General features: G+C 33.7%; 1 protein-coding gene across 1 annotated transcript in view; it reads right to left on the reverse strand.

Annotated features, from left to right (window-relative positions):
• The window catches only part of EHMT1 (euchromatic histone lysine methyltransferase 1), a 307,779-nt gene that overhangs the window by 107,563 nt on the left and 176,709 nt on the right, over window positions 1-23,507 (reverse strand). Inside the window, exons 9-13 of the mRNA XM_044663911.1 lie at window positions 22,200-22,331; window positions 11,385-11,530; window positions 8,318-8,461; window positions 2,109-2,338; window positions 1,199-1,375 (exon numbers count right to left, since the gene is read on the reverse strand). Of these exons, the coding sequence (XP_044519846.1) occupies window positions 1,199-1,375; window positions 2,109-2,338; window positions 8,318-8,461; window positions 11,385-11,530; window positions 22,200-22,331 (829 nt within the window). The remainder of the gene's footprint in view (window positions 1-1,198; window positions 1,376-2,108; window positions 2,339-8,317; window positions 8,462-11,384; window positions 11,531-22,199; window positions 22,332-23,507) is intronic.

The raw sequence follows: 23,507 nt of genomic DNA on the forward strand, positions 1-23,507 counted from the left end.
ATATATGCATATATATATATATATAATGACAATCCTGATATTTATACTTTAGTCCAAAACCTATAAATTTAATTAATATTGTATAATTTTAAGACTGATTTTTAAGAAGAGGCAGTTAGGCACTCTCCTGTTGGAATCCAAAAAAACAGTAAGCCTGCATCATCTCCTATCATGTATAAGGGTAAATGACTGATTTGAGCTTTGTTGGTAAAGAAGACCATTCCTGAAGGGCTGGGCATTTGGTTGTCCCTATATCCATGTCAAGATTTATAATACCAGAATGTCAAAAACAAGGGGGGTCTCCATCATTGTACAAAATAAGAAATTAAGATCATAGAGAGCAAGTTATTTTCCTAGGGTTACAGAGAAAGTCAGAGGCAAAACTAGATTCTGTACACAACAATATTTGGAGAGGAAATTTTTCCTCTCATTTTTTTCTTACTTCAAATTTTAAGGAACAATGCTTAATAATCTTTTATTTGACAATGAGACAACCCTATTGAATATGATTTTATGACTTATAAGAGGCCATTTTCCCTTTGGGTGATGAATAAAAAATTAAGCTATAATAATGCCACACAAAATTAAAATGTTTAAACAACTTACATTTTTAAAAAGCTAATTAAAATAATGATAAAAAAATAGCTTATATCCCTATAATATACAACAAAGAGTTTTCATTTTAAAAGTCAAATAAGGTAGACACTATAAGTAGTATGTCTATGTTAAAAATAATTAAACTAAGATTCACCAAAAGGAAAATGATGTGCTGATGGTCAGAAAAATCAGTGGCAGAAGTAGGGCTTAAATCTAGGCTTTTCAATTTCCAGTTCAGTATTCTACTACATACACCATGGTGGGTATCCACATACCATTGCTGTTGTTGCTCAATTATTTCAATCATGTCTGACTCTTCCTACATTAGATTACTAGCTACATTACAAATGTGACACTGATAAGTTCATAAAATAAAATGGAAAATCAACTTGGGTACTTCACCAGTTAATTTTAGGAAACTATTTCAAGTAATTCAGCTGATATATTATTAAGGGGAAGGAGAGTGGGAATCAAGCTAGAACAGGTGAAGAACAGTTTAGACTAATAGAAACATGTTCTAATTAAAATCCCCCCCCCCAAAATGAAAAATGAGTTCTGAATCCTAAAATCTTAATAGTATCTTTAACATATTAGAACTTACTTTTCTGAATCCAAAGCAATCAAAGCACTTTCCAAGGTTTCTTTTACTGGTCCCTGTGAAAGTCCTGTAGTAGGCTTAACAAAAACTGAAGACCCAGACAATTCGAAGCCTGATTCAGGAACTTGAGGAGTTAAACTCTCTGGCTTTTCCTCCTCAGACAACTGTGTTCCAACTCCACTTGTTGAAAAAGAAAAAGAAAAAAATATTTGAGACATTGAGTTAAAAAAAATATCTTTAAGAAATTTGAAATCTTCCAAATCTTTTCTTCATAATTTTCTCCTACTCTATATCTTTCTTTTATGAAAATTATTAACTTCAGCTATCCTGAGAATATACAACCTTTTAAAATGTTATAAAATTGCTATAATTAGTCTGCCACAAATTGATAGCTTCAGATAATAAATAATAATAATAATAATAATAATAAATAATTACAGAATGATGCTTGAAGAAGGAATCACAAGAAAGTTCCCCTTACATCAGGATTTCCCTACTACATTTCAGTATGATATTATGTGAGAGCCAAATTAAAGCTCAGAAATGTGTGGCTCTAAAATAAAAGCAGTCACTGATGATTAAAAATCAAACAAAAAAAAAGATGAAAATTTTCTGTAAGTATAACAAAAGATATTTGGAAAACAAGATCTGATTCACACATAACCTTGGAAAATATGTAAATTATAAAAAGAAAAGCTTTTAAAATATCTACTAATTATTAAGAGGACCAATGTTATTGAGAAGGCAACAGGGCAAGGAGCACTGGTAGTACATATATTGTATACAATATAAATACAAGCTTCTAGAGGTAGCATAAGAGAGTACCACTCTTCAAATTTTCAGGAAAAAGTCAACTTTTTTTGTTTATTTGTTAATTCTAACAAAATGAAGACAATATCAAGTTTTATCTTACCTGCTACCTGTTGTAGTGTCAGCCCTTCCCTCTACAGCGACTGGTTTTTCTTGGACATAGGTAAGCGACACTGTGGAAGTAGTGTCTGCTTTGGCTATGGTGACCTCTTTTGCTTTTGAGGTCTCTTCCCCACAATGAGGGCAATAGCTTGTATTATTGACAAAGGAGGCACAGTCCTTATGAAAACGATGAGATATGCTACTTTCAGGTTGACATTCCATAAAATTGCCCTAAAAGTTTTAAATAAAGAAAAACATGAAAACAGTTAATTTTCCAAAAAGTATAAACAGAACAGAAAGAACCCTCAGAAGGCTTTTTTCTTCTACAGCTCTGATTTAGTCACAGTTTTAGCCCATTATAAAAAAGGGAATCAGTTAAGTGTTAGACTCCTGCCCAGAGCTATAGCTATAGAAAGCTTAAGGCAGAATTTACATTCAGAAATTACGATTCAATTTAACTTCAAAGAGAACTTATAAAATGAACCTGGGAAGATACTAATATTTAATTAATTGCAAGTTAAAACTGGAATGGTAGAGATAGCCTAAGTTACAAGAACAGAGACTGTGTATTCTTTTATATCCTACCTCCAAAAGGATATTTTCTTTGAAAGTCAAATCATAGTTCTAAGTTAGAGCTTGATAATCAAGAATAATTTATATAAACATAAGGAGTAGATTTGGATTATTAAAAACATGCATTAGAAGATGTAATTTCTAAGTTAAGGATATGAATTCCATTCTATGAGTGAGTAGATCAGTTACTTTTACTCTTTAACACACTGGAAACCAGGGGAAAGTTTAGGAGGATTTCATAGGAAAGGAGGAGTAAAAGTTATTTATTTAGAGGATTTGCTTGTTTGGTTTAATACTTCTTGCCAAATAAATGCTTAATGATGGGGGGACAGAGAGAGAAGTTGAGGAGAAGGAAAGGAAAACATGAATGAGTCCATCTCAACCCATTACCAATACTCAAAAACTGTCAAAAATAAGTTGAGTGATGGGAAATAAAGAGTAGGGAAGGATCCAGTTCTGTGGATTTATATATTAGGGGCAACATTATTTACCCTAATATAGCTCTAGACATAATCAGTGTCATATAGTAGATAAAGCATTGGACCTAGTCAGCAAAATATGGGTGCATATCTTAACAACATTTATTAGCTATTATGACCATACGAAGGCCTTTTGACCTCTCCAGACTTTAATCACATCTACAAGATGTGGATAAATGATATGCCTAAAGTGCAGTAAAGATGAAGTAAGGATCAAATGAAATAACATACAATACAATGCTTTGCAAGCCTAAAAGTGCAATATAAACATTAGCTACTGATATTACTTAAAATGACCTTCTAATGGATAGTCCTTCAAATGGCAGATGCCTTTCCTGGAATTGAGAATCTGAGTAAGCACAAAATAAAGACATTTAGTAAAACTATAATGAGCTGCCATTCCACAATTCTGATTTAGTCAGTGTCTGGATGGTTGCACCTTGGGCAAAAAGTAATAAAAACAACAGGTTCTAAAGAGCATTTGAGTTTCTGTGTATAGTGCAACTGAAAAAAAAAAAATCGATAGAATTAAAGTGAGCTATTTTCTGATTATCCCTTAATCAGACCAAAGAGGCCAAACAACTAAAGAGCATATAGAAAAATATTCACAAAGTATCGTTCTTTTGAAGAATTTGAAACTAAAGTTCTCATTTTTATCTTTGTAACCTTGTATTAACTATTTCATCCCCTTAGTCCTTATTTAACAGATAAGGAAAAAAAAATACAAAAGAGAAATATTCAAGTACTTAGATGGATACAAAATAAAGGTAGCTACCACATACTGTAAGAGTTTCCCCCTCAAATTTAGCTTTGTCAAATTAGAATAGTAGTAGAATGTGGCTAAACATTGCTAAATATTAGCAAAACAGACTATGGTATTCAATCATCTAGCAAATATTTAATAAGTGTCCATACTGTTGAACTTAACACTAGCAGATATAGAAATCAGTAAAACCTAGTCCTTGCTCTCTAGAAGTTTAAAACTAGTAGTCAAGACATAACACATAAATAACTCTAAGATAAGACAGGCCATAAGTTACATAAGAGAGAGATGATAGGTATTTTGAGTTCACCAAAGTCATATCCATTAAAGAGAATACATTTAAGAAAAGTCTTGATAGAACAGAATGGATATTGACTGGAAGAGTATGAGCAAAAAGTTGCAGAGAAAAGGAAAAATAAGGCTCGAAAAAATGACTAGAACAAGACCACAGAGGAATCTGAAGGCCAGGTCAAGGATTCTGAGCTTAATTCTGGAGGCAATTTGGTTGGAAAATGGAAGGAAGACTTAAGTTTTAGATCACAGGTTCTGAACCAAGGATCCATGTACTCTCTAGATAAATTTCAGGAGGTCCATTGAACTTGAAGGGGGAGAGGGGAGGAATATTATATCTTTACATCTTTGTTTTCATTAACTTCTAAATGAAATTCAGTATTTCCTTCAATATTTAAAAACGTAATTCTGAAAAAGATCCATAGACTTTAGAAGAATGCCAAAGGAGACCATGACAAAAAAAAAAGCTAAAAACTCATTATATAGATCATTGGAATAATGATCACAAGTACTACAAATTTAACATAAGAATAATAGAAGACAAGAGGGATTAAAGGCATTATATTTCTACTTATAATTATACCTATATGTCACATTCTCTCATTAGATGATGACTTTCATGAAGATCTTGGAATATAAACAAATGACTATTTGTTTATCCAGAACAATGCTCTGGATATTATAGGTGTTTAATAAATGCTTGCTAAATCAAAATGAATTAAAAAGAGGCAACTGCAGATGAGAAATAATGATGGCCTAAGGTAGGGCAGAAATAGAAATGGAATGGAGAGGGCAAACTGCAACAAATGACTAGAAGTAGGGTCAAGGGGCAAGGAAGAATCAAAGAATACAAAAATGGTGGTACTACTGATAGAAATAGGAAAGTCAGAAACAAGGAAAATTTGATTTGATAAATAAGATGATGAGAGTTTTTAACAGGTAAAACTTTGGGGTATTGGAGATAACTAGTACACATAAAAATGTGGGACTAGAAGTTGTGAAAGGGAAGCAATATACAAATATACAAATTGCCGTCAAACTCATCTTCTAATTGCAACCAATGAAATGAACAGTTCCTTGCAGGAGAATACAGAGAGAGAACAAGAAACCAAATCAGGGAGGAAAAAGCAGACGTTACGAGGCAGAGCAAATTGGAAGGAATTAGGGGAACCAGGCAATTAAAGTAAAAGAAGTGAACATAAAAATTCCATTGCCACTCCCCCTACCCACCCTAAAAGGGTTCAGAAGGGCATCAGTGTCAAATGGCACCAAGTTTCAAAGTGCGGACCAGGGAACCCTAGGAATAACCTGGGATTCACAAGATCAAAACTATTTTCATAATAATACAAAGATATTTTATTTTCTAAAATGGTAAACAGCTACAGATATAATCCAGATAAACAAAAGTTTTTGGGGGGAAATCCTCAATTTTTAAGAGTATAAAGGGTCCCAAGGCCAAAAAGTTCAAGAACCACTAATATAAAGAAATCAAAGAAGACTGAGAAAATGTTTGGTAAAATGTCTCTGGTTATATTCATCAGGAAGGTTACTGCTGAAATTTGAGGAAGCAATTTCAGTCAAATAAAGAAAAAAAGTATTGTAAATGGTTAATGAGTGAGGGCTGAGGAAAGTTGAAGCAACAATGATTCTAGGACTCAGGGAAAACAGTAAGCAGAGAGAAGCTATGTAGCTTAATGGTTTTAGTAGTATAGTAAAGTTAGTTTCTTTTTTAGGATAGGGATAATCCAAGTAAGAACAGAAATCCAGAGAATTCTGGGAAAAGACCCTGGAAAGTATTAGCAAGTAAAATAAAAGAATTTCATAAGTTATCAGCCCTGTCAAGGAGAAAAGACATCTTTTATTCTTACACAGTAATGAAAAACGAGAAGTGAGGTAAAAAATATAGAGAATTTTTAGTGAAAACTATAAACTTGAAATGTATATTGGATGGTCTTGATCTGAAGTAGATGGATTTCTACTGAGAGGGTAACAGAACAAAAGTAAGATGAGGGACAAAAAGAAAAGGACTAGGAATCAAAATAAAAGAAAAGCACACTTTCAAATAAGGGGTCTGTGGAAGATGTGAAAGAGCAATTCTAAACAACAAAAAAAAAATCTATGATATGAACATGAGTGTCTGTATGAACTGGAGTTAGTCCAGTTTAGTGAGTTAAGGAGGTGAAGAATTATGTCAGAATGTTAAAAGTCATGAACCTTTGGTGAGTGTTGAATTTACCAAGAATAATGGAAACTAGATGGTCTAGTAGATAAATTGCTAGGCTTCAAGTAAGGAAGAAAGGAGTTCAAATCCTGCCTTGGATACTTACTGGTGTTGTGACCCTTGGGTAAGTCAATTAACCTCTCTCAGACTCATTTTCCTCATCTACAAAATGTGAATGATAATAAGCAATTACCTCATAGGGCTTTTGTGAGGTTCAAATAATATAACAAATCTAAAAATACTAATTAAATGTTGGTGTTCTTTTTGTTATAGGAGAACATATAAGCCAAGTGTTAAAGTCAGGGAGTTAGTTAAGAATGAGTCATTGAGATCAGAAGACAATGATGACAAGAATGAGAAATAGATGGCATGGACTTGAAAATGGAAAGGGGCAATGAGTGATGATTTACGAGGGGCAACAGTGAGCAATCTAAGAACTGTTCCTACTCCATGAAGACAAGAGAATTGTGGAGAGGAGAAAAGCATTGTGCAATTTAATTAAAGCAAAAAGCTACAAAAAATATTAAAGATGTATAGGAATTTCTTCACCACAAGACAGAACTCCAAATTTTCAAGTATCAGTCATCATAATTTGCAGTATTGCCAAATCTGTAACTTATACAAATTCAAGAAGAGAGCTCTAGTTCACATTTTATTACTTTTTAAAATGGCAATAATCATTAAATTATCTACAATGAAATTCAAGGAATGTAGGCAGAGATCATGAAAGATGCTTAGGAATTCTAAAGATGTGTTTCCTTTATAAAAGAATATATTAGATTTAAAAAATAATAATGGTAGATATAAAATGCTTTAATTGTAATAATATCTGGCTATTAAAAATATTTTAAATTTAGAATAAGAACAAATCAGCTTACCAATTTTAAATGATCCTCATAACAGGCCTTATGGGAAGTCAATATGGTGTAGGAAAAAAGAACTAGAGTACCAGTCCTTAACCACTTTTTATGTCATATACCCCTGGGAGTCTAGAGAAGTATATGGATCTCCACATAATATTTTAAATACATAGAATTACAAAGGAAACAAATCATATTAAAGTTATCCAAAACACATGTTTAATCATAATTTTTAAATTTTTTTAAATTTTAAAAAATTTAAATATTTTAAAATAAGGGGTTTTTTTTAACTTAAAAAGTTTTTTTTTTAATTTTAAAAATAAGTTACAGATAAATGTGAACAAAGAGTCCAAAGACCTGCATGCCATATAACACTGGCTTGCTCACTTAACGGCTGTGTGCTCTTCAGTAAATTATTTAAACTTTTCAAGAACCAATTTTCTTATGCATGAGAGGGGGATATTACTATGCTCACTTTATAGTTATAGTGAGGGTTAAATGAGATAATACATGTAAAAAATTTTGTATGGATAAAATGTTATTTAAACCTAAACAAAATTATAGGCAGGAAAGAAGTATCTGATAAAGAAAATACAGGGGAAAAATGGACATTTATATTTCATTGATTAAATATACACAAGTTTTATAATTTGGTTCCTCTTCTATATCAATTCAACTTAACAAAATTTCTTAAGAATCTATTAAAAGAACACAGTGAGATTTCAATGAAATTGTAGAGAGAAAAACCAAAGAAAATCAGCTGTGCCTTTGGGTTCCAAAACAAAAATGTATTCATTTAATTCAGGGTAAAGGCAACACTAAAAAGAAAGCAGATTCATAGTCCACACATCCCCGGGGCAGATGCAAAAGAAAACATTTGGGGTAACAAAGAGGAAATGTATAAATATCAATAAACTAAAGTAATGGGTTACAGTATCTACATTTAGTAAAAGTATATGTAACTCAGTATTAATGCAAATAGTAGGTAATCAAGGTTACATCTAGTATCAATTAAAGACTTACAGCTGTGCAGAAGTACCCACAACCAGGGCAGCATTGATGTTTCACCATTTTCCCTCTATGATCCTCACATAGCACCAAGAGCTGGACATTATTTGACGGACGCATCAACTCATATTTAACCACATTGTTTGTGCATCTTCCCAACTGCAATCATAGCAAAAAAAAAAAAAAAAAAAACAAATTCAATTACAAAAATATGGAGTCAAATCACCCAAAGGGTGAAAAAATGCTTTTATCCCAGTCGACTTGAGCTCCCAGAGTTTATGAATAGGTGAGAGGTAAAAGCTTTGTTCCGGAGACAAGAAGATCTTCACAGTAAGAAGTTAATCATTTATTAACCAAAGTGAACTAAAATATTTCATATGCAATACAGATATTCCAAACAAGTAATAAATACTGCACAAGCAAATTCATTACCTGCAACTCTCTGTGATAGCCTGAGATTATTCAAGTCATGAAACTGTCTTGATTTCTTTTTCTGCATAAATTCAAGAATGTGTCAAAAAGTAACAAAAGCATAAAAACATGAGGCAGGATGGCAGAAGATCAGACTAGGACTATTTGGTTCTAGTTTGAGCTTTGGCATTTACTAGTTATTTAGTTATTTTAAGCAAGATAATTAACCTTCTGGGGGACTTAGTTTCTTCATCTATAAAACGGAAATATAAAATTTGCTTTACCTATGTCACAGAATTTTTCTGATGATCAAATGTGGTAATGCATGGCAAAGGATATTCATAAATTAAAAGGCATCATTTAATGTCACTGAGTAATCATATGATAGAAAGTGGAGATAAACTTGTCACATAGCAAGGGTAAAGAAAGGAAAGCAAGTATGCTTCACTGATATAATCTGCATTTGGGGGAAGAATTTCCTAATAAATGAGATCATAAGTCTATTTGAGTATGTGATTTAAATACTTTAAAAATGCAAACTATTATTGTTCTTAATTTAACTATGTTCAAATAACTAAAAAAGTGTTTCAGTTGGAAGAATTTCACTACATTCTCCACAGAAATTGCCATTTTAAAGTTAAGTTTAAATAGACCAACCTGTAATTACCTACTTTGAAAAACCAGACAACTACTGAAAATCTATTCTAAAACATGACAAATGAATTCATCTTATGAACATTCTATGCTCGATTATTTTATTTCCTAATTAGTTTCAGAAAATAAAATTTCTATCACTGAGTTTTTTCAATTCTTTTATTCTCTAAAACCAAAATCATGGTCAATTCTAAGTAATTCCAACAAATTACAGGTCTCATTAGCACATACCATTTAAGATAGAAGTCTCATGAGAAATGATAACCTCTCTATGGTGTCTGAATCCCAAAAAAGCTGAGTATGTCCCAGGGAAACATAATTCAATTAGTAAGAAAGTCTGGAAGCTGAGAAAGTGCCCAAGAAGATTATTAGGGTATAGGAGTGACAAATAACAACCACTTGTGCTGGTCTCTTAGGTGTCCAGTCCTCCAATGTCTGCTTCTTTTCTATGAGCAGGCAAGAAAATTCTTGAGATAGCAACCATCACCTATGTAACTCAAAAATCCAAACATCCATGTAAAAGGAAAATACTCTAGGAGACTAGGAAATAAGGCCATTTTCTCTTCTCTCTACATGTAACTGAATGGGAACAATCAAAGCCCAGCCTTGCCTTATCATAGGCAAGCTCTTTTTGACTTCTGAAAAAATAATAGGAAAAAAGTTCCAAGAAATAGAGAAATCACCATTTATTTCAGGACCGTCTGTTTTTGTTTTTTTTTTTCTTAGCTCTCTCCCCTTCAACTTTTCCCATTCGCAAAAAACTGAATTAAAAATTAAACTGAAATAAAGAAGGGACAGTTAACTAATGTTGACAAGAAGCTCAGAGATAGAAAGAGCTTCAGAGAAAGTAAAGACTGGAATTGGGAAACCCAGAATATTTTGTATAAATCTGCTTGGGAAGCTGGGATAAAGTAATGTGGCCAAAAGACCTGGTCAAAAGGAAGGAAATGACTCCCAGGTCACAAAACTAATCTTTGGAGCTTTAGATTCCCAAAAAATTAAGTATCATACATTCATTCATTGATCTATGGAATTCTAAGTTCTGGATATTCTAAGAGACTGAGAACAATAGTCTGCAATCAATAATCAAATCTGTTATTTGCTCAGAATTGGGAAAAATTACATACTTTGATGGAGAAGGAATGTTAATGATGTAGATAGTTTTGAGTTACGTAAATGAGGTTTAACAATACCTGGCTGGGCTTCTGGTTTATCTTCTCATTTAATGAAATGGTATAACTACCATTACACTAATAATAGGAAAGAAGAGAACTTAACCGAAAAGTTTTCAATCATGTAAGGTTTTAAAATAATCAAGCACTTTCACTTAACAAATGTTAATTTATATAATGTCCTTCACTTTTACAAAAGTTAGTCAATCAATATTTATGCACCTACTATGTACCAAGAACTGTGCCAAGTGCTGAAGATATAAAAAAGGACAAAAAGTAAGTCTTTGCTCTCAAGGAGTTCACAGTCTAATGGAAAATGGGAATTCTCCATGTAGAATGAAGGAGAAAAGGAATAAACAAATATATTCAAATATACTACTTAAAGGAAAAATGGGAAATAAAAGAAAGAAAGCACTAGATATGAGAGGCTTTCTGTAGAAATTAAGGTTTTAGTTGGGATTCAGAAGGAAATCAGGAAAGCCAGAAGGCAAAGATGGGGAGGGAGATCATTATAGGGATGAGGGTCAATGAGAGAAAATGCCAAGGGCAAAGAGATGGAAGTGTTTTAAGAAACAGCAAGGAGACAAGTGTCACTTGATAGAATAACACATGGCGGGGAGTAAGGTGAAAGAAGACTAGTAAGGTATTATAAAAATGTCACAAGAAATCCAAAACTAATTTTATTTAAGTGGATCGGCATAGAGTTCACTATTGGATAAACTTTTCTAAGTATATATTTCCTTCAAAAGCCTGTTTTTCTTAACAGAGGAGAAATTTTGCATTTTCTTATGTTGATATTAACAGTTTCAACTTCTGGATTTACAGAAAAAAGTAACATCATTTACCTCATTGTCTATACTTTCAGTGGCCATACACTGATTGTTGGCTAATGTGGTAATCTCACGACTTTTGGGAGTTTCCATTCGGCAGCTACAGAGAGGCACTTCCTGAAGGCCATCAATTTCCACTGCTTCAGGACCATTGGATAGACCTATAAAGAAGAAGGAATTCATTAAAAATTATATTTCTCATTTCAGGCTAATAAAGATAATTGGCCTAAAAAGTTACCATTCTATAATTACTATTAACAGCTGTTGAGTTCCAGGTCAACCCCTCTTCTCCAACATTCCAGAATCTCTCCACATGCATCTGTCCCCTACAGACCATCATTTCTAACTTAACACTCTCTTCCCTTTATAACAAATTTCATTATGCATCCTCAAAAATATACTTCAAGAAAACAAGCTTAGATCAATCATTAAAAAACTGAGATAGAAAGGTCAAAAGAATTTTATAATCATTCAATGACCTTTATAGATGAATCAGCAATTATTTACTGGCTATTTTTTTTATTATACCAACATTATACAGGTAGAAAAAGTGGGTAGGACTTCTACTAGAAACTCTTATACCTATGAAAAAGAAATAGATGAGAAAAGAGATTCTGAGATCTGACTTTGATGCTCATTCTTCTGGAATCACTATGCAAGATGCCCTGCTACATTGCAATGACCTGTTCTCTACAAAATTCCCAGGGTATGATATGAGGTACCATCAACCTATTCTAGAATAATTAAGAATTCTCCTGATTCAAAAGAACTGAGCATAGGACTTTACATAAAGAGGCAATCAATATATAGTTTTTGTCAAAAAATATTTCATTCATAGCCCCTAGTTCCAAAAGAATCACTGCTCCCAACCAAAAGAAGACTTTTTCCTCACTGTTATGGAAAAACAGAATTAAGAAAATTTTTTCACTTGGTAATACGAACCAAGTTATGGTTAGTATTTTTCTCCATTAAAAATATGAAATAAATATTCAACAATTACTATACTAATCATTTTATGGATTATATTAATAAAAATTAAAATATTTCAAATTATCATGGTCTCAACTCTAAGGACTATCTTGTTTCAGGGAGTAGGCCTAGTCCTTAGAAGTATATATAAATCATATCTTCTCTATTTGGTCTAAAATATGCTCAAAAATAAGAACCAAGCTAAGGAAACATTTCAGACATTCAGTACCTTCTCACAGATCTATTAATATGATGATACATCTCTATTAATTAAATGTAAATTTTTATGTAAAATAAACTACATAATTTGACATTTGGAAGAGGCTTTATTGACCACATAGGATAACTCATACTCATAAGAGAAACTCTATTACAACACTCCTGATTTCTTTCACTCCTCTAAATTTCAAAAAGCACTCAGGATAGAATATCTCACTATGGCCCAGGTGAATGATGTCAGACATAACTTCGTCAGCAGAGGGGGCCATGCTTCTGTGCATGTGGATCAATAAATACATTAAGTGTAATGAATATGTGTTGATGGATGACAGGAGACACCAAACTCCATCTCAACACTATTAATTGCTCACAATACCTATGATTTATTCAAAATCTTTATATTCCTGATGTCATGAAACAATAATTAGACTATTTTACTGCTTTCTAGAGCTGTGACAGAGGAGGTAAAATCTATCAACCAAATATCTCTAGGACCTTCCACTATAAACCCCTGGTTATCAGGTCTTCATTCCTACCACATTAGTGAAATTATTTGTGAAATTGTTTCAAAGGTTACAATAACTTATCATATTGAGCAATTAGTGGCAGGCATTGTACTAAATGTTGTGAATAATAATACAAAAATATAAGTTACTATTCTAAAATGGCATGTAAATATTGTCAGTCCCTTATTACATTGTCTTATTCCCTTATTACAATATACAGGAATATAGAACAATATATATAAATTTGATACAAGGTAGCGTTCGATTCTGATTCTGTTTTCTAGTTTATTGGCTGTTTCCCAGATTAAAGTCATCTGCAAATATGATAAGAATGTCAACTATGTCTTTATTCAGGACCAAGAAAAAGATCCCTCGTATATTCCACTGGAGACATTCTTTAAAGTTGACAGAGAACTATTAATGATTCTTCTTTCAATCTAGACAGTTAATTTCTAAATCAATCTAACTCTGCTCTCATCTAGCCCACAATAAAAACTTTACTGAGTAAATTCAAATTCACTTGATATTCAAGAACCTCTACTACTGGACACCTTCCCATTTTCCAGATCTCCTTTTCTATTACATCTACACACTGCTTGAACTTAAACTGCTATCTATCCCACAAATAAGCCCTCTATTCTTCTGCTTATGCTGTATTCAATGCCTGTAATTACCTTCTTCCACGTCATTTGCTGAATTCTTACACATCTTTTAAAATCTAACTCATACTTCACTTACTCTTGGAAGTGTATCCTGAATCTACTCCCCACTCCCATTAGTAACAACATTTTGAGACTTCATACTACACTTGTATCTCATCCTCCTACTAGACTATAAGCTACTTAAGTGTAATGACCATGTCTTAAATAATTAGTGTCTATCCTCCAAGTGCTCCACATAGAGTAGGTATGTGACAAATATTTCCTAAAAGAAGGAAGTAAGGTTAGTGTTAATAGGATCCTCACAGAGCCACTATTTACAGAATCTAAGGATCCTTGATCTTAGGTTAGAAAGGGTCTCAAAGGTCATCTAATCCAAATTTCTTCATTCATAAATATCACTGTAAACATTATCACTTCAATTATTATTAATAGCTAACATTAACATAGTGCTTTTTTTTAAGAGTTAAAGTACTTTACAAATATCTAATTTTATCTTCAAAACCACCTTGGGAGGCAGAAACTATCATCGTCCCCATTTTACAGATAAGGAAACTGAAGCAGACAAAGGTTAAGTGACTTCCCAGCCTCACAAACCTATATTAATCTCTGAGTCTAGATTTGAACTCTTCCTGGTTCCAAGTCAAGTGTTCTGTCCATTGTACAACCTCACTAAACCCAGAGAGGGTAAATGGCTTGTCCAAAGTCACATAGTCAGATGAAGGTTAGGAACTCTCAGAGAATGATGCTTCCTCTGACCTCTTTTCCTCTATCAAAAAGTCTCAGTCTCTGTGTAGATAAACAAAGGAGCTTACACTGCTAGTTAGTGGCAGTCAACTAGGACATTCTAGGACACATAAATAAAATATTGAGTGGGGAGAAAATTAAGATAAGAGGTCACAGATTATTTGATTTATTGGCATATGTGATTATGAATTTTCTGATTCAAAGCTAATCTTGAAAGTACACTACTATGTCAACAGCTCAGAAAGATTTTATTTCCCTCATTAAGATCTTCATATTGCAATCCATTCCTGAAGAACAACCACAAATCTAACCAATTACCTAAAGAATGTCCAAAAATGATTATCCCATAAGACCAGCCATCTTATCCTGCTTTCTCAATTCAGTCTTCCCACTTGTAAGCTTACCTAAACCCATAATATTAACTCTGAATTCGATGCCAGTAACTCCCAAATCTACTTCAATTCCTAAGCTCCAGCTGTCTCTGAAGGTAGGAATACTCCATGTCCCACTAGACCCTCAAATTCAACACCTTTTATTCTAAAAATATCTGATCTTCTTGATTTCCATATTTCTGTTAGTGGTACTATCATTTTCCCAGTTAAAAGAATCAAAACCTAAGCATCAGCTTTGACTATTCCTTTGGCCTCATGCCCTAAATTCAATCAGTCTCCAGAATTATCCAACCCTAGTAAAAGAAATATTTAACTTTATGTGATTACTAATTTGGAAATCCTATAAGAATTAATCTCTCTTCTTCATTTGCTTTTATAATGATAATGGCTCATTTGAAGGTTTTTTTAACTATTTTTTCTAACTTACAAAAATCCATGACTAGTATTTTCTCTTCCTATCTCCTCCCCTACCCCCAACCCCCCCCCAAATTACCACTCTTACAACAAATATGCGGTCAAACAAAATAAATTCCCACATTAGCTATGTCCAAGGAGATTATATATATATATATATATATACACACACACACACACATGCACACACACATATACACACACATATATGTATGTATGTATGCACATAGTATATATGTATGTAAGGATGGATGAAATTACAGAATCCATTACCTCTTTTTGTTAATAGGTAATTAGCATGGTTCATCATGAGTCTTGTGAAAATGTATTGGGGCATTATATTGATCAGAGTTCTTAAGTCCTTTAAAGTTCTTTGTCTTTGCATTACTGTTTTTATTGTATAAACTGTGCTCCTAGTTCTACTCACTTCACTCTACTAATTCATATGTCTTCTCATTCTAACACTGTCCTCTCCATCATATGCCATATTTTATTCAGCTATTCATCAACTGAGGGGCATTCCTTAGTATCTATTTCTTTGCCATCACAAAAAGAACTGCTATATTTTGGTCTATATAGATCCTTTCCCCCTTTCTTTGATCTATTTGGCATAAAGGCCTAGTACTGGAATTGTTAAGTCAAAGAATATGCATAGTGATGGCAAACCTTTTAGATATCTTGTGCCATGTCCCGCCACTGGCCACCTTACCCCAGACAAGGAAGGGAGAAAGGGAGGGGAGTGACCCAAGTGTTCTGCTCATGAGAGGGAGCAAGCACTCCCAGAGGGCTACTGGGAAGGAGGATGGGGAGGGGTGGGAGTTTGGAGAGGAGGAAGGGAGCAGCTCCGCCTAAGTCCCTCTGTCTTTCTAGTAACTAACTCTGGCGGGAAAGGGCACTCATGCCCACAGAGAGGGCTCTGTGTACCATCTTTGCCATGTGTGCTATAGGTTTGCCATCAAAGAATATGCATTGTATAGTACTACTTTTTAGTCGTAGTTCCAAATTGTTTTCAAGAATAATTATACCAATTCAAAGCACTGCCAATTGTACAATTAGTATAAGCCTATTTCTCTGAAGCCCTAAAATTCTAAAATTTGCATATTCTCCCTTTTTTAATCAACTTTCCCAATATAATGGCTGTGAAATGGAACCTCGAGCCTGATTTAATTTGATTTTTTTTCTAATTACTAGTGATTTTGGAACATTTTTCACATGGGTAATAATAGTTAGGCTTTCCACATTAGAAAACTGTTAGAGCCTGAGACTATAAATATCCCTGGAGTACCAACTGAAGGGCCTTTTGCTTCTGGGGCTTTGGGGCTTTGCCTGATTTCCTTGGACCTCTCCCTTGACCTCTCCATTGACATCCTGCTATTCCCTGGATTTCCCCATTGGACCCTGGGATGAAGGGTGATTTGGTGGGTGGAAATTGTGGGAATTAGCTTTATAGATAGGTAGGAATAACCTAAACCAAATCATCACTTCATCTAACAATCTGCTGAACCTTTACATCAGGGCAGGGAAATTATCTTTGGCTGAGGGAGCTGGCTCCCTCTGCCTGATCCCCTCTTCAGTGACCCCCTCCCCCAGTACCAGCTTCTCCCTTAGCAGCAGTTACCAAACCCTAATCCCCTTTTCCCCTCAGCTTACCCTTGGCAATAATTAATCCCTTTGATTTTATACAAAGAGTTTCTGGTGAATCATTGTACCTATTAGTAGGCAAAGGCTGAAGAAGAAAGGGGAATAACTTTTATTTCTTGAGGGCAAACCCAGGCATCCATCTTGGGCAGGAAGTGGTCAGCTGTCACTTCCTGTAGGTTTCAGTTTCACAGAAGGGAGGGGCCTCTAGAGAAATAACAGCAGGAGGCTGAATAAACCCTTCAGCCAGACCCATATCACTTCTGGCTGACTCAATTCATCTTATATTGTAGAAATAGCCTCCCTGCCTGAAGGACCCAGCTTATTCCCCCCAGTACCCTCAAGAAGCTAGCCTCTGTGATTAGCTTGATTGATTAGCAGCCCTTCCTATATTCCCCTTTTATTCCATAACATATCATATTTCCCTTTTTATTCCATAACATCTGTAATCCTATGTATTTTGCTTTATGGATTAAATTATATTATTCTGAAAAGATAATATTCAGGAGGCTGCCAACGAGGTTTAAGTAACAAAAAAAGATATAGAGCACCTGCTATAAGGCCTTTTGCTTTCACCTCATTTTAATGTAAAATGCTAGAGCTGGCAGAAACTCCTATACATACTACAATTTCTCATTGTATATCTGGACAAACTGAAGACTTATTTGCTTAAAGTTATGCAGTGAATCCTAGACAGTATAGGACTAGAACAACAGCTCCTAAAGTTGGCACAACTCTAGCTATTAGCTAAAAAGTAATCTGACAGTCAAAAACTTATTTTCATTAAATCTGCATAATATTAGACTATTTTATTCTCAAGTCTAAATTAAGCCATTATATAATGTAGTACTGATTCTTTTCATGTATGAGTTGGGCTAGATGGTCATTGAGGTATCTGCCACCTCTCAAACTTAGTGATTTTGCGAGCCCCACAGGGTAGAATAGTAAAGATTGCTCCGTGGATCATGATTCCGTTTACTACATCCAGACTTGTAGAAAGAAGGTAGAGGGAAGAAAAGTTCAGGAAACAAAATAGAATTTTGCTTCCCAAAGATATGACAGGTTTAGGTCTCATTAAAGAGTTCAGATTTAGGAAAACAAAAGCAATAAAAAGGCAATTTATTTGTGCGTCAAAACTATGACTCATTGAATACCAGTTGATATATGTGGAGGCACACAAAATTGTTATTGGTGAAATTACCAAAGATATTAAAAACTACAACTCTTGTCATTTTCTGCCACACTTCACAAGATTTTTAAGAATAAAAATCACAATATAATACCCATAAGATTCATATCACATAACCATTTATTAATTAGTCCTTAATGATAGGTTATTATTAGAGAGGATATGGCAGAGTAAGTAGCTGATCTTGGAGTTAAAAAGACACATGCTCAAAGGGGCAGATAGACAGATGGCTCAGTGGATAAAGAACCACTTAATTCTAAGACAGAAGTATAAGTTTAAAAAAAAAAAAAACACATTGAGAGCAGGAACTTTGTCCTTCCCCTTTTTTGTATCTTTCAAGGCACTTGAAGTGCAGAACTGGGCACAGAGTAGGTGCCTTTAAAAATAATTAATTTCCTTGTATATATTTTTGATTCAATTTTATTTTCAGTTCCAAATTCTCTCCCTCATCCCACCCCTTACTCACCAAATGAGATGACAAGAAAAACAAAACTTTGGTTTATGTTTTCTATACATTGTTATTAATATGTTATCTCTCACATTAGAATGTGATCCCCTTGGGGGCAAAGACTGAGTTTTTGTGCTTAGCACAGTGTCCTAGGCATAGTAAAATCCTAATAAATATTTGTTGGCTGACTGAAAGGTAACAAAGTGTCATCCTCTGAACTAAATCCTTTTGCTCTGAGACCAGACTCATCAAAAAAAAAAAAAAAAAAAAAAAAAGCCTACTAAGGGAGCAGGTAGGTAGCTCTCTGGATAGAGAGCCAGGCCTAGAGATATGAGATGTTGGGTTCAAATGTGGCCTCAGGCACTTCCTAACTGTGTAATCCTGGGAAAATCACTTATCCCCCATTGCCAAGCCTTTATCACTTTTCTACCTCAGAACAATGGAAGGAAAGGGGTGTTTTTGTTGTTTTTATTTCTGTTTTTAAAAGACATGAAGATCAAGTCCCTCTTCTGACATTTACTTAAGGGGCAGCCTGGAAAATTTACATTAACTCTGAGCCCTAGAAGTTATTAAGACCATAAGTTATAAAGCAGATACAAGTCTCCAGAAGAAGAGTTTCGTTGAATTTCCTAAACTAAAGAAATCACAAATTCAATTCTAACCCCAAAAAGTAGACTTATAGCCTTCATCCATGAGAAATTTGATGCAGACACAGCTTGAATAATCTCTCTAACATGATTACACCAAGTTATAAATGAGTCTGAAAAGATAAGAAGTCTGATTAAGGCTAAATCTTACCGTGAGAATGGTCAAGGACTCTGAATATTAGCCTTTCACTAATATATGAAATTAAGTTCAAATAAGATGAACTACAAATCTTAAAATAAGGAAGTCAATTTGATTCCATTGTTATTACTGGGATTTGGTAAGATGAGAACTATGGCTGAAATTATGGCCCTAAAAACATCTACCTTATTCATAAGAAACAGAATATGTAAATGAATGGCATGAGATATATATTTAACAGACATATTCAAATTAAGAAATCCAGGAATCATAATGTAAAAGCACAGACATATCTAAATGAAGAGCAATACTACAAACCACCTTGACAGAAATAAGAAATGGATGAGGAATTGGAGAAACAAATTTTGAGCCTGATATTAGACGGAATGATGAGAGACTACAGTTATTGGGACATCTGCTGGAATTTTCTAGAAAAAGAGCAGATATGTTGTTAATTTTAACTTACTGAGGACAATTTTACCCTTCAAAAGGTAGAGGAATCAGGGGCAGCTGGGTAGCTCAGTGGAATGAGAGTCAGGCCTAGAGACAGGAGGTCCTAGGTTCAAATCTGGCCTCAGACACTTCTCAGCTGTGTGACCCTGGGCAAGTCACTTGACCCCCATTGCCTACCCTTACCACTCTTCTGCCTTGGAGCCAATACACAGTACTGACTCCAAGACAGAAGGTAAGGGTTTAAAAAAAAAAAAAAAAAGGTAGAGGAACCAATAAGAATTTAGTTAGGATCTTATTCTTACTAACAAAGAGAAACTGATTGGAAGTGTGTATTATTCTCTCACAGAGTTTGATATAGGATTTCAAAAGAGCCAGAAAGAGTTTATCATGTATCCCACATTTGGGGGGTGGGGGGTGGTGGGAGGAGAGAATTTCAAAGTATTTATAGACATCACAGCTAGAAATCCATGATTTAAAATTTCAGAGTAAAGTCTGGGTAGAAGGAATAAAAAAGTACCCAAGAATGAAATTTTGAAGACACAAAGAAAAGAAATTCCAATAAACAGGCAAAGAGAGTATTAGTTAAAGAGACCAATAGATATATGAGAATTTACTACCCAACTTAAATTCTAAAACATGATTACAGGTGATGGGAGCATAGGTTGGTAATATAGTGAATATAAAACTATATAGTATGATCCTCTAAGAATAGTGTCAAGAATGCTAAGAATGAGCTGAGGAAAACCAAAGAAGAGGATTTTTTTTTAAATTCTATATTGGATAAGAGAAGGCTAAAGAAAGCAATAAGATAGATCCCTCTTCCAAATAGAGGGGACAGTGATAACTAACAACAGAGAAGGGACAGTTCTCAAGTCTAATTTTGTTTATAGTTTTTCTTGAAAGGAGAAAGAACTTTAAAGTATAAAGGATGAAATAATAATGGCTAATAATAACTTAAGCTAAGTGTAGTAATAATGGCAATAGTATCATTATCATCTTCATCATATGTACATGGCATTTTAAGGTTTCCAAAAAAAAGAGCACTTAATTGTCCAAAACTGTGAAGGGCACTATCATCCTTCTAGTGAACCACATTCACAATTTCAGTGTCACCTCACTCTGTGTATCCAATAAGTTACCAAGCCTTATCTTGTCTACTTCCATAATCTCTCCTACTCTCCCCTTCTAACTACTTATACACCTAGTTGAGTTTGAGGGCTCAGGATTTCTGCCAAAGTATTTTTCTTCAAGTTCACATCTTAACTTACCAGTTTCCTAATTCAATAAATTCAAGTAGTTCCCTATTGACTATAGGATCGAATTTTATACCATATTTATCTCATTCTTTTAAAGTGTTTATTTTTGTGTGTTTTATAATGAACATAATTATTATTATGACACATATATAAAATGTAAAGACAAGCAATACACACACATAATTAAGTACAAAAAATATTTTTTTTGTTTGGAGAATATCAGTCTAAATGTCCACTGAGGTCCCTTTCCGAAGCTGAAACTGTATGATATTATGACAGGATCCTGACTTAAATAGAAATTAGCATCACCACCATAGATAGAATGGAGAATGTTTAACGCCCTCAGTTTAAGCCACTTTCAACATGTGCTATTGTCACAAAAAGTGCAAAAGAAACCTAAAAGAGAGATCACACCAACCATCAAAAGAAATCTTATACTGCAGAATATTTCTGAAGAATAAGATTTACACTACTTGCAGTATACATACTACTCTACTAAAGGTCACCAATAAGATTACATGTCTATCTTTATATGATCCTGTTTTATAGAATACATTCAAAGTTTAGTAGGGTTTACATTTATATATGTGCTACTATACTAAGAGTAAAATTGCTGCAGTACTGTATTACAGAATGTCTAAAGAATGAAGGCTTGCACTACCAAAACACATTCCTCTAAAGCAGAGAAAAACTAAGGACTAAGCCTTGCTTAACTCTGCAATATCAATAAACAATATTTGATCCAATTAGCACTACAAACATTACAAGTCAAGGAGTCCAAAAAGGCATCTAATTAAGCACCTACTGGCATATTCTCAATTTAAAAATTGCTCCTTTGAGATATTAAATTAAAATGTATATCCTGATATCAAGGAACTGCAAGGCAATATGGGGACACTGTCTGATCTTGGTTGAAATGCAAATGCTTTAATGAAATCCTTCTCAATTACCTTTAATTTGTAATTACTCAGTTACATCTTATAGTGGACAAAGAAAATGGGCTTTTATACTATGTTCATTTACCTTTAAGAGATGAATCTAATCAAATCCTCCTATTAATATCCACCAGGGGGCATCATCTTAATACATAGAAGAAACTAGGCAAACAAAGAACCAAAATGGTACATGGCCATATTTAGAAAGCTGACACTCACCTTCTGATTGTGAAGATAAAATTCCCTTTACTCGGAGATCCAGAGAATCCAGAGAAACCTCCATATAGTCCATACTATTTTCCTGCCCAGCTTGTCCTGTGCTTCCCAAAGATGACTTGTATGTTTCAGTACCTATATTTAAAATGCATGCACATATATGCACATATTCATAAAGTCAAACACTGCCTATATATATGCAGGCCACATCCATTATGAGTAAAGCAATATAAAGGCCATGTTCACAATAGTCTACTAAAATCTACATAAATAACTGACATAAAATACTACAAAATATCTAACATTAGAGTCATTTACTCATTTATTTTCTAAGGTAGATATACAAATTTTCCATTTCATTAAAATGAATAAAAAGAAAATTATGTTAAAATATAAGCACTGACATGCAGAAATACCTTTCACTGCAACTATATCAGCTAGATGATGTAATCACATACTGCCTTGGGTAAATCAAGAAGAATCTAGACCACTTTTTTAAACTTTTGTTAAAAAAAATTTTTAAGGAAAAAAAACCTCTTGACTTTTGGATTTTGAAGGTCATGGCTTGAAGTTAATAAAGCATCTTCCAGCTTCATAATAATAAGGAATCAAAGCAGCTGGATCAAAGCCCCAAATTTATAGAACAGTTGAAAATGTTTGCAACACTTGAAATCGTAACCATTTTATGAAAAAAGGAGTAGGGATAAGAAAAAGGAGTATCTTACTATTTATTCATCAGAAATAAAGAGGCTGGCTTAGAAAATACAGCACAAGGGGAGGAGATAAGACCAGCAATGAGAGTATGAAGGAAGGGGGAAAAAAAGATTCTAAGACATTAAAAGGTTATTTTTTTTATATATCAGTATCTGAAACTCAAAATTTTGCTCTTTTAGTTAAGAAAGCTTAGTAACTGGGCACTAGTTGTGATGAAACTCTCTATTGGGGTCAAAAAGAAGTACATCTGCTTCCATGATTTTAGAATTGCTTATAGGAAACAGGAAAGAGAAAGGAGAAATGAGAATGTATACCCTTCATTGTGATCTTTGTAATTAAAGAATAGGTAGACTGGGCTTAAGTGAATCTTTGTGGGTGGAAAAAGTCATTCAATAAGCCTTGGGGTAAATGTAAATTCACAAGATGAAATAAGTAAACACACACAGATGCAAAAAACAGGATAAATTAGCTTAATCTATAAGATACTATTCAATTAACTGTTTCAATGAGGAGAAATAATTCTCAGCCAGCACTAACAAAAAGTATAATTTTTGTATCTACATTATATTATGTATGAACTCTCTGTGGCTATCCAAT

This window comes from Gracilinanus agilis, chromosome 2 (assembly GCF_016433145.1).
Source record: "Gracilinanus agilis isolate LMUSP501 chromosome 2, AgileGrace, whole genome shotgun sequence".
NCBI classification, from domain to species: domain Eukaryota; kingdom Metazoa; phylum Chordata; class Mammalia; order Didelphimorphia; family Didelphidae; genus Gracilinanus; species Gracilinanus agilis.